This window comes from Pteropus alecto, unplaced genomic scaffold (genome assembly GCF_000325575.1).
Source record: "Pteropus alecto unplaced genomic scaffold, ASM32557v1 scaffold25, whole genome shotgun sequence".
In the NCBI taxonomy this organism is placed as follows: Eukaryota; Metazoa; Chordata; class Mammalia; order Chiroptera; family Pteropodidae; genus Pteropus; species Pteropus alecto.
Genome location: NW_006441955.1, coordinates 36,391,528 through 36,404,048, shown reverse-complemented (window position 1 = coordinate 36,404,048; position 12,521 = coordinate 36,391,528). Strand labels below are relative to the sequence as shown.

The 12,521-nt window shown below is 34.2% G+C and overlaps 1 protein-coding gene and 1 pseudogene across 2 annotated transcripts in view; one reads left to right on the top strand and one right to left on the bottom strand.

The window, feature by feature from the left end:
- FNBP1L (formin binding protein 1 like) overlaps positions 1 to 12,521 on the bottom strand; it is a 90,368-nt gene that overhangs the window by 29,104 nt on the left and 48,743 nt on the right. For both annotated transcript variants that reach the window (XM_006919419.3, XM_006919420.3), the window contains exons 3-5: positions 6,444 to 6,497; positions 5,150 to 5,297; positions 4,309 to 4,371 (exon numbers count right to left, since the gene is read on the bottom strand). In XM_006919419.3, coding sequence (XP_006919481.1) covers positions 4,309 to 4,371; positions 5,150 to 5,297; positions 6,444 to 6,497 — 265 coding nt within the window. The remainder of the gene's footprint in view (positions 1 to 4,308; positions 4,372 to 5,149; positions 5,298 to 6,443; positions 6,498 to 12,521) is intronic.
- Positions 10,788 to 12,227, top strand: LOC102896819 (annotated as a pseudogene).

The window sequence follows — 12,521 nt, the reverse complement described above, 5'->3', positions numbered from 1 at the left end:
AGGTTTGTTTGGTGTTTTTTGCTTATTTTGTTATGTTTATTTGATTAGCTGGTTGGTTTCAGCATTTGCTTGTTTTTATTTTTTTTGGTGGGATCCCAATGTAGCTTGGGATGTGGCTTTATGTTGCTTATTGCAGGTATCCCAGGAACACCAGTAGCCCAGAACCCAAGCCTTTTAAACATTTTTTTACTTAATTCAAACTACTATGACTTTGTATAAGCTATTTACAACTAAACCATATTACTATATAGCCTATTTCTTTTCCTGCATACTTTTTGTATCCTGGAGCTAACCTCCTTTTTTTTTTTTAATTTGCTTTGTTTTCAATGCACTTTTCTCTAATTCAATGCTAAAGTTTCCAAAGTTCTTTAAATCTCTCCTCAGTTAACTCAAACACATTCAAAATTCTATTATTTTCTTGAAATCTCTCCCAAAGGCTTTTGACCTGCTGAAATTTGGACAGTTACCAAACTAGGCCTACTGCACAGCTGTTACCTTGGGATTTCCCTTCACCTCTCCCTTGATTCCAATCTCCTATTTCCAAATTCTAAGCCTTCCCCTTTTCTGGTTCATATCTTTATTTTGCTGAAACACATCCAGCAGTAGTTTCCTAAAAGAAGGTCTGCGGGAAATAGTGTTTTAAGTTTCCATGGCTGAAAATGTCTTTGCCATCACTTTTAATTGATAAAATTATCTTCCTTCAAAAATGTAAAAGCATGACTCCACTGTCTTCTAGCTTCCTTATTCTTTGCATAAAACATGTTTATTTTGTTTTGGTTTTCCTCTCTGGAGGCTGGTAGGATCTTCTCTCTCTCATAACTGTTCTAAAATTTCATGAAGTTATATCTTGCCACGAGTCCACTGTGCTAGGAACCTGAAAAGTTCTTTTCATCCGGAAACTCACATGTTTCTGTTCTGGGGAAATTTTCTGGAATTGGTTTTATCTGTCCATGTTCTATATTTTCTCTTTTTAAACATGTTTCTTATTTTAAAAATGAACCTAAAGGATGAGCCCTCTTAATTTTCATATATTTTCTCTCATATTTTCGATCTGTCATTTTGCTCTACGTTCTGAGATTTCTTCAATTACATTGTTTCTATTGAGTTTTTCATAAAGTTATTTTTTTCTTTATATGTTCTTTTTTAATAGTATCTTGTTCCTATTTCATGAATGTAATATCGTCTCTATTCCTTTTGGGAATATTAATAATAGTTTTGAATATTTTGCTTATTTATTTTTGCTTTTTAATTCCCATTCTCTTTCATAGTCACTGTTTCAAAGTTGCTTTTTTATCTGCATATTAGTTTTAGTCTCTGGTGTTTACATTAGATATCTTCTTTAAATGTTTGGGGATCCTTGTCTACGTTCTCTTATTTAAAAAGCCAACTGAAAGCTCTACAAGTGGGGTTTGTGGATCACATGGTCTCTTCCTCTAGGGTTATATGCCCAGGCAGCTTTCTGGAAGAAACCCTCATACCAGTATCTATAATTCTTTCCTCTCGAGCTGGTTAGATTCCCCCAGAGGAGACTGTTCCAATTCCTGCCTGGAAAATACATGCCTTGCTACCTATATTCTGTGAATTGCTTAGAAGAATGCAGAGGATGTCAACATTTTCTATTTACCTAACCCCCTTACAATGTCAATTTCTCATCTTAGGGACTACAAAACTATATAGACAGTCCAAATTTGGATTCTAAACCTCCACTACAAGGTCAAAAGGTTTGAATTTCTCACAGGATACCTGCCCTCCTTTGACCTTCAGACAAGTTTCTCTGATGTCAGCTTTTGTAGTCAAAAGGCTTCTGAGTTAGCTCCGTTTACTATATACATAAAACCAGACATACCTTAATTCACGTAAATATGCTCAGAAACTTTTTATAAAATCCTTTGAATGTACTTTAATAGGAGCCATCAAATAAGATACAATTTATTCAAAGCACATAAATATATACGAATATACAGAATGTCACTTTCCTGTGACAAGATTAAATTTCCACATTTAATTCTCTGAAACTCAGTTCAGAGTTGTGTTTTCAAATTTAGTACCTACAGGCTACTAATTCTGGTACAATGTAAGGTTATTTATATACTAAAGTATTTTTATATTAAGTATTTTATTATTTGGGAAAAAACTACCTAATAATTTCCTGGCTACAGCAGAAGAACCACTAGTACCATAACACTAAAAAAACTTCCCTGAAAGATATATCTTCACACAATATAGGCAAACACCCCAGAAAACAGTTTCCATACTTTATTCTTTGTATGGCAGACTAATTGATGCCACTTTTACTCTCCCATCCTTTCTTAGAAAAGCCCACCTCCCAGTACAGAGGCTAAAAGTAGCTGATGCTTGCTTTACCAGCCTCCCCATGGCTAGGGTATGGTTGAGTAATCTATTCCTGTCAAAGGCACCCATGAGGAAGTCTGCTGGGGGTTTTCTGGGAAAGTTTTCCTTCCTTGATAAAAAAAAAAGGAAGAGTTGGAAGAAGTATGCTCCCTTTATCATGCTTCTGCATGCAGCTGAATGTAGTACATGGCTACTTAAGTCAACTGTTGACCATAGAAGACGAGACCGAGGAAGAAAGCCAACATGGCCAAAATGGCAAAGTAAAGAAAGGAGAGGCAGCCTTGGTGACATCACTGAACCACTGACCAACTCTGGAACTCTTATAAACTTGTATATCTGTTACTTAGAACTGCCTAAACTGATAGACCTGGCATCTCTGATGTTTCTATCTTCTTAATCTCCAACTATTCCTTCAAGGTCTTCACACACTAATCTCTTCTGCCTTTATCTTACACATCAGTACTACCTGTTTTGTTTATCCTGAGATTAATGGCTGTCGTTTAAATTTTTTTCTAATTTCAACACTGTCACAAATTTAACTTGTCTCTCCCAGTTATTTAAATCTCCTTTCAAGTATTTCAAACATGTTAGAAATTTCATAATTTCATTTTCTGATCAAACAGTAAGACACAGAACTATGAAATGGGATCTTGCACTTATTTCTACATAATAACTGCCAATTGTTCTAAATGCAAGTCAGCACATATTAACTGAACTGATATGAGCCAACACCAGTTTTTAAAGGAACCAATAACTCATAAGTGTAGGAGTCTATTATTTTGTACAAATGAAAACATGCACGTGTGCGCACGCACACACACACTTATCAAGTGGAAGATACTAAGGATGTTAGTTAAGGCAATTTAAAATTTAATAAATGTAAACACTCCCTAAAAGTCTTGTTAAACCTAATTAAAAAGAAGATCAAAACAAAAACAGAAACAGACTATTAATATGCCTAAGAATTCTCAATCAGCACTGGCGATTAGAATCTTACACCAATGACAGTTACATAGAAATTTTTAGAATTTTAAAAATTTTATAGCATAAATTTTTTAAAAGGAAGGAAAAGGCTCAAAATAATGCATATACATGCATGAGTTATTTTTAACCCCAAACTTAAAAGCCCTTTTTCCAACCACAAACCAAATTAATTAACATGAAAAACTCCCTCCAGCATAATTTTCAAGAAATACAGTGTCCATTATAAAAATACGCAGGTAAAGAGTAAACTGCTAACCTGAGGGTACAAAAAGACTATTAAATTTGTACTGCAGAACAGTATTTGGTAGAGCATTTTAAGTAAAGGAGACAACAATGTTCCATGTAAACATCTTGTTTTTTCAAATGACTGTAAGCTAGAATATTAAACACACACACACTGCAAGTACTCTTGGAAAGTTTTTAAATAGTTATTATGCTTTTATAATTTTCCCTCCCTATGAAGTATTTTATTTCCTACAATGGGATGGTATATGAAAGCAGCCCACTACTAGGAACATTTACGTTATTAAAGAGTCACTGAGCTAGAAGAAACATTTCATATAATATAGTCCATTCTTCATTTTTCATATGCTAAAATGAAGTCAACAAAAATCAGGTACTAAGTAAAATACAGAACTAGAATCTACGTCCTCTCAGTCTCAGTCAAATGGTCTTCTAAGATATAGCATCACTTCTCTATCACTTCTATCCTCTATCAATATTTTACAGTAACTACTACAAAATCAAAAATAGTCTAAATGTTTACAATTATCTGACTATTAGAGAGTTGGCATAAGTAGAGAATCATATAGAAAAAAATGACAAAATGATCTCATTCCCTATTTATACCAATGTCAAATTATGAATAATACACTGAAAAATATTAAACTCAAATAGATGTGTAGCATAAGAAAATTTAGGGCTCAACAAGTCTACAACATTTTATGTTAACCATGAAACATTATAACTCACATTATCCATCTGTTTCCAGCACATGTCAAGATACTGTTGAGCTTTTCGTCCCTCCTGAAGGTGCTGTAGATCATAACAACCAAAACAAACAAATGAAACAAAAATTACATCTAAATACTAAATAAAGTCTAAAATCTCAAAAAGATTTTTCACTTTATTTTTTCCAGGTACTAATTATGTAACATTATCAAAACTTAGGAAGAGATTATTAGTAAAGCAAAATTCTAAAATGCATTTTAAATATATGATATTATTTGAATACTTTAAATATAACATTTAAGACACATATAATCTCTAAGAATATACATGACTATCTTGAATAGGGTTTGACAAGTGTTTTCTATATAGGATAAGTATTTTTAGGCTTTACAAGCCACATGGTCTCTGTTACAAATATTCAACTCCGCTGATATAATGCAAAAGCAGCCACAGGCAAAACCTAAATGGTGAGGTGTGGGCCTTTTCCAAAAAAAACTTTATAGTTGCTGAAATTTGAAATTCACATTTCACATGTTATAAAATATTATTATTTTGACTTTCTTCTCTACTATCTAAAAATTTAAAAATCATTCTTAACTCAGGGGACCTAGGAAACAAAAACAGGGAGTAGGCTACATTTAACCTATGGCCTAAAGTTACCAAACTTTAAATCAAACTTTAGTCTTAAATCCAAAAGGATCATTAATTAGCAAGAATATCTTGAGATAATTTTAGCTAGAAGAAATTTAATGAAATAGAAAACCAGTTTATTCTGAATATACATTATTTTAAAGAGCAAAGCAATTACTTTATTTGGGAAATATTTCATATACTATTATAACTGTATAAAAATGATAATTACCATTTTTCTTTCAGTTTTCAGATCATGGGCATATCTCATTAATTCACCATAAACTCTGTGTGCCATTTCTTCTGCTACTACTTCTCGTTGTCCTGCATAGTCATTTAACTCATTAAGGATGTTAAAAAAGGCTATACACGAGGTAAACCTGACAAAAACATATTAAAAAAATGGTGAAGTTTATTTTTGTTTTCATTACAAATGTTCTTTGTGAGGTATGGATTGAGCCTGACACTTGACAAATTTTAACTTATGTAACCTAAATCTTAGCTACTAAGCTCTAAATTAACTTTCTATGAAAAGAATCCTGCATTAAGTTCAAGTTGTACATGTTTGTATATCTTCAAGTAGTCTTAATTTATAAACAAAGGGATATTTGGGATCAAAAAATAATAAAAATACTACCTGCAGGCTCTTTTGGCATACTGGAATCTCTTAAGTTGCCAACTGACTGGCCTGAGCTTGGGAATGGACTTGGTTGGATTCCTAGGCTTGGCAGCTGAACCTGTTGCAGAGATGATGTGCTTGTTCTCGAGGACAGAACCTGCCAATCATACCACTCAAATGCATCTCGATGGCTGATCTACAGAACAACTTTGCTATCAGCTCTGGACACAGCTGCCTGTATGCCTGCCCACATCCTGAATGGAAGTGAAGTACCATTATGGTGGGCACCAAAGGGGGGTAAGAAGGAGCAAAAATAAGGGTAAAAAAATGTGTGTGGAGGGAAGGAGAGAAACAAAGAGAATCACTGTATTAAAATGTACAGATCTATGTTGAATTACTATACTGCCAGAACACATACAATTGAAGGTGGACAACTCAAGACTGCATTAACACTAAATCTGAGAATCCTAACAACTGACAATGATACACAAAGTTGTTTGTTTTTAAGTCTAGTCTCTTTTTGTTTCTGCCATAAAGTTCACAGGCAATTCCTAACTTTTCACATATTCAAGATTCCAAAATTACCCTCCTTTTCATCATCCCGTTAAACCAGCCAGCCAAATCATTTTACTACATATGAGACTAAAAGCAAGAACAAGCTGACAACTACAAACTGAAGTATAAAAAAATACTCTTTGTTCTAGAAACTAAAACACTCAAGTGGAGTCCTAATTCACATCTTACTTGGAAACTCACAATTCAACTACTCTAGAAAACTATTTTCAAATTAGAATAATAAAGTATTCATTCTTATAATAGCAATTCCCTTTTTCATAAACATTGATTTTTTATTAAAATAAACTTTTAAAAAAATCTTTAAGAAAAGCTAACAGTATATTTACTGTACCTTGGCTCTTCATCTTTGGAGGAACGTTTGGGACAGTACTTCTTAACCAGATTTCTATAAAAAAAGATTTGTAAAAAATTATTTAAAATACTGTTGCTGAAAATGAAATATGCTATTTCCAATTTCATTAATTCACGAATTTAATGATATAAAATAAGACAGCGACAAGATCATCTACGATTAACATATGATCATTACTCATATTTTCTTCTTAAAATACTGATACCTATAAAAAGTTATTTATGTGTTTATAGGAATGTAATCGTAACAATTTGGTTGATTATACTATCAAATAAGAAAAGAGATGATCTTTTTTTTCCTGCTTAAAAGAAGATGTAAACACACTTGCATTGGGGGCAAAGAGGAAATAAAGAAAAATTACCCCTGCCTTTCTAACAGTTTTCCAGAATTGAACATATACAGCATATTCAAGTAAACATTACCCTCACATTCACAAAAATTTGGCAATCATTCTATATTTTATCAAGTTTCTCCCACCTTAAGGTATTCAAGTCATATAGATTCTATTTTCTAATTAACTCTTAAAATTTTTGGTGACAATTTTTATAATAAAAAGAGGAAAAATATTACACAAGAAGCAGCCCCTTCTTCACCTTTTTTAATTGCTTTGAATACAGATGTGTGAGGACAGGATGAATGAAGCTAATGAAACATCTTCCAACCATGAGCAAGAAGACCAAGAAGTTTACAAGAATGCCCTGACAATCACTAAGCTCTAGAATCCTGTTTCCAAACTTATTGTTATGTGAGAGGATTCTTATTTGAAGCTGAAAGCTCCTTAACTGACACTATAGAACAGCTAAATAAAAATATTCAATAGAGAAGTGTAGCAAAAACTGGAATTAAAAAGAAACTGCTGGGATCAAGATATCAAGATACAGATGCGGGAGTCAACATATGTGAGGATAATTAAAAAATGAAAAAGCAACTGTTAACTCAGAATGAATGTACCTGTTAAGAAATGCTTCTGGTGGCTGACTGGGCTCAAATTTAAAAACAGAGCCTAGAGGACATTGCTAAACAGGGACCTCTCATGGAAGCCATGCTTCGGGGAGAAGCCTGCACTGAATTGCCTGCCTGTATTGTGCTCCTGTAATCTGAGCCAACCCTTATAAAGCTGTTCCTAGAATCACATTTCAACCAAGAGGACTGAGACTTTCCCTGTCCAGTTGAAGCTGTGTAGCTATATCATCATTAGCGCATCTTCACCAACCAATTAGAATGGCTCCATTCCAACCAATTAGGGAAGTGCTTTTTGAACCAAACTGTGAGAATTTAGAGTCTTCATTTGCATAAAGGTGGACCAATCAGAGACTAGGGGCAGAGATTCTCTCTATATAAGTCAGCTCCCCTTTGGCTCAGGGAACACAAATTTCAGTTTCCAGTGAAGACTGTGTTTCCTCCAGCTGAAGCAGCAGCTTCAGAGCGATCTCACTGGAGTGGGGCAGAGCTTAATAGCAGGGCTGCCTCACCTGGGCTGTTCCACATCCAAGCTGTTTCACGACTGAGTTGTTGGCACAGAATAAAGTTTCTCTCCTGCTTCACAATATCCCAAATCGGGGACTTCTACTGGCGTTGAATAGGTAACAATGACGTTTGGTTGACACTACCATTTGTCAACCATATATTACTTGCCAATCTCTATGCTAAGCACTTTATATGTAATCTTATGCTTACAATGAACCTGTAAGCAGATATTATTAACCCTATTTACAGGACGCAGACACATTAAGTAACTTGTCCACAGTAAAATAGCTAGTAAAGGACAAAGCCAAAACCTACCTAAACCCTGATTTCAACACCTGAGATAGTTAAAATAATAAATGAGAATGAGGCTACCCAAGAAGTGTTAAATGAGAAGGCAGGCTAAAGACAATCTAGGAATACACATTTAATAGGGAAGAAAGAAGAGCTGATTATGAAGAATAAAAATGAGCAGCCAGGTAGATTAGAGGAAAACAAACTATGGCTAGCCTAGAGGCCTATTTTTATAAATAAAGTTTTATGGGAACATGCCACATCATTCATCTATGTATTGTCTATGGCTGTTTTTGCACTACAACAATAGAGATGAACAACAGCAGAGTTGAGTATTTGTGACATACGGCCCAAAAGGCCAAAAATATCTATCTGACACTACATTAAAAAAAAAAGTCTGCCACCCCTAAGATAGATAACTCAGAAAACCCAAGAAAGCATATCACTGATGACAAGGGATTTTTACTTTTATGTTCTAAGAAGGCAGAAATAGTCAACTCATCAAAGATATATATAAATAAAACTGATAACAAAAATATCCACAGAATTTAGCAATTATAGCTGATTAACTTATCAGCAACATGGTTATAGTAACCAGTCTCCAAATTATAAGTTGGTTGTATTATAGAAAGCACTTTAAAGTCAATGGTTTTCACGCATGAAGTCATGCATTACTTTAAATAAAAACAAGGACAAAAAAAAAATATTTCAAAGAGCAAGCAGCTTCAAACTCAGAACGTATTTTTGTATATCAACAATTTAAAGCATTGTTCAGAGTTCCAGGCTGTAGTGGACATTTGCTGTTTTATCCACCTGCATATAACTCTCTACCTTTTTTTCTTTTGTAACAGCTTCTGGCAGACACATTTCTGCTTATCAGAAAAACCATGTTATTTTACAGATTTCCCAGCCCCTCTGCAGTTAGGCAGGACCATATGGCTAGTTCTGTAAAATGGGCTATGTTAACTACCTTCTAAAGCATTTAGAGCTTATGTGTAACTGAGTTCCCTCATTCTCTGCTGAACTGTAGAGGCTTCATGTTGAGGTGAAGATGGAAATATTTTGGATTCTTGAGTTACCACATGGGCTACTCTAGAGAGTCATTGTCTGGACTTGTAGCTAACTTTGCATGAGCAAGAAACAAGACTAGAGGTAAACAAAGCTTTTGCTGTATAAAGTCCCTTGTATTCTAGTACAGCCTAGCATATCCTAAACTGTAGCTCCTCCATTGTCATATCTATGTAGTTGTGGGTGAAGCTGGCCACATATTAAGGTCCAGAAATATGTATTTGATCCAGGTCCATTATTCCAGGTCAATGAAAGTCAATTCTAAAATTTGTGTTGTAATGCTTGGAAAGACATGTCCTCTTTCTAATGAAGTTAAATTGCTAGGGCATAAACCTAGAGCTACCATGTGGGAAGCGCCTACTCAGGAATTGAACTGAAAGGAAAGCAAAACCAAGAGAAGAGAAATTCTTAACACTTTTCTGAGTACCTGGATCTCTGAACTTTTCACACAAGCCAATAAATGTCTTTCTTTGCTTAAACCAATCTGAGTGGGGCTTCTGAGACTTGAAAGAATTATGACTATCATAGAGGTTAACCAAAAGTTATAATAGCTTAAACACGGTATAAACACCACTTATTTCAACTCTAGCTTCTGGGAGGAAGAACATATATCACAAGAGAGAGAGAAGAAAAAGAAAGTACTTTACCTTTACTTTAAAGCATGCAGGGTTAGTCCTCAGCAATTTTTAAAATCACTCTTGCCTCTCCTTTATGTAAAAGTTGCCCATCTATAAGCAAGTCTTCCTAAACCCAAAGTTTTCAGAGCCCTCAGAAACCATACACAAGCCACTAAAAAAAACCATCCAAGCCAACCACATCACTAGAAAAACTACAGCATGGTCCAAAATGTTATTGTATTCCACCAAATCAAAACTTCTATCATAGGAAAATATATGTTCTGAAAGAAGACACAACAAAGTATTAATAATAATACTCATTTCTAGGGAGAGGATATGGGAAGGGACTCAAATTTAAATGTGCTACAATGATCATATGCTGTTTTTGTAGTTTTTTGTGTTTGTTTGTTTAATTAATGATAGTAACATATAAAAAGAATTTATCCTCTCAAAGCAGCTGATCTCAGTCCGACCATCTAAGAAAAATAGTCTTAAGTCAGCAAAAATTCATACAAAGGTTTGAATGGTTAATAAGTCCCAAAATCCTTGCTTTGCATTTTTAACATAATATGCTTATTAGGTCAAATAAATCTCAGACTAGTCTTAAATATGTAAGTATAAAGCATTCAGTTGTTCCTAAACTAAAAATATGTTAGGCAATTCATCTCTCTCAAGAAATGTGCCCTTAGTATCAGTTCCCCTAGGCTATGCTTTTCTTCTATTTTAAGTCCAGAGATTCTCCAAGTAACCAATTATGATAGCAGTTTATATAGACGACATGTTTTTTGAATAGGGTGTTATTAATCAGGAATTAATTGAAACACCAAGTTTTATCCAATATGCAATATATATTACAGACATTATAACAGATGTCATAGACATGGTGGTACTTTATTTTGATGTGTGTATTTCATCCATGTTTTCTCAGTACCTTAGTATCGTGCACTCTAGAGAGGAATTAACACATTCCTTCAGTGGTCTGAGAAGGCTTCTAAATTTAATGGACTTCTCCAAAGGTTACAACAGTCTATCAATCTATCTATATCTATATCTATATCTATCTATCTATCTATCTATCTATATATATATATGTACTAGTTATAAGTGTGATATTAAATATATCATACTACTTAATTTACATTTAAATTACTAATTTTAATTTTTATCCATTATAGTTTTGTCATGTTTATATTTATTTTTGGTTTAAGTAAAAATTATAAAATATTCCAAAGAATTTCTCAAAACTTAAATTCATTTTTATTAAAACTACATTTTTACAATTAAATGACAGAGTATAAGATATCTCAAAAAAATTAAACGTTTGAGAGGATATGAGTTCTAATTACTGTTTAACAAGTGATCAATATATTTATCCATAAAACATGACACAAATCATACTATTTCTTCTGGCAGAAGGGTAGTATTAAGATACCTGAGACTGACTAGCATCCCTTTTCTTAACTGCCTTACCTCTAATAGTTAATATGCTTAGAAATTGCCAGATTAAGGAGGAAGCTTATCTATGAAAAAGCTAAGCACTATCATGAAGAACATAGGCAGATGTACAGAACTGAGATTCAGATGGCCAGGATGGCAAGAAAAGCTGGCAACTTCTATGTACCTGCAGAACCCAAATTGACATTCGTCATCAAGATCATAGGCATCAATGGTGTGAGCCCCAAGGTACGAAAGGTGTTGTAGCTTCTTCGGCTTTGCCAGACCTTTAATGGCACCTTTGTTAAGCTCAACAAAGCTTCGATTAACATGCTGAAGCTCATGAAGCTGTACATTGTGTGGGGGTACCGAAACCTGAAGTCAGTCAATGAACTGATCTACAAGCATGGTTATGGCAAAATCATAACACACTGACTGCTAGTTCTCTTAGTAAATATGGCATCATCTGCATGGAGGATCTGAATCATGAGATCTACACTGCTGGAAAACGCTTCAAAGCAAACAACTTCCTATGGCCCTTCAAGTTGTCTTCTCCATGAGGTAGAATGAAGAAAAAGACCACTCATTTTGTAGAAGGTAGAGACACTGGCAACAGGAAAGACCAGATCAAGAGGTTTATTAGAAGGATGAACTAAGGCGCTTATTTTTGTAGTCTGGTTAGTTATTAAACAGTGCCTGTTTCAAATTGAAAAAAGAAAGAAATTGCCAGATAAATACAAATGGCCCTATTTGTGGGCCTCAGTTAAGTGATCCAGAGATAGAAAACTATATCTATCTGGGCCAAAGAGTTAACTTCCAGGAATTTTTTAGTCTTTGGACCAGATACAGCTTTGAAGCCAATGAGAGCTGAATCTATGACCTAAAACTGCCACTGTTGGTGACTGTGTTTTCTGCCATACAGAGAAAGCCAGTCTACACTGAAAAAATAAATAAATAAACCAACCCACCAGAAGCAGCCAAAAAAAAAAAAAGAAAGAAAGGAAAAAGAAAAAGACCATGACAACAAAGGGCTTTGGCTATGTTTCAAATACTATTTTTCCCCTGTGACCTAGCTGCATCCCAGATCTTCCAGCAGCTTGACTATTCAACTTCTTGAACTCGAAAAAATCAAATTCATAAAAATATCAATAAATAAATTTCTCTTGTCAATGAATTCCCC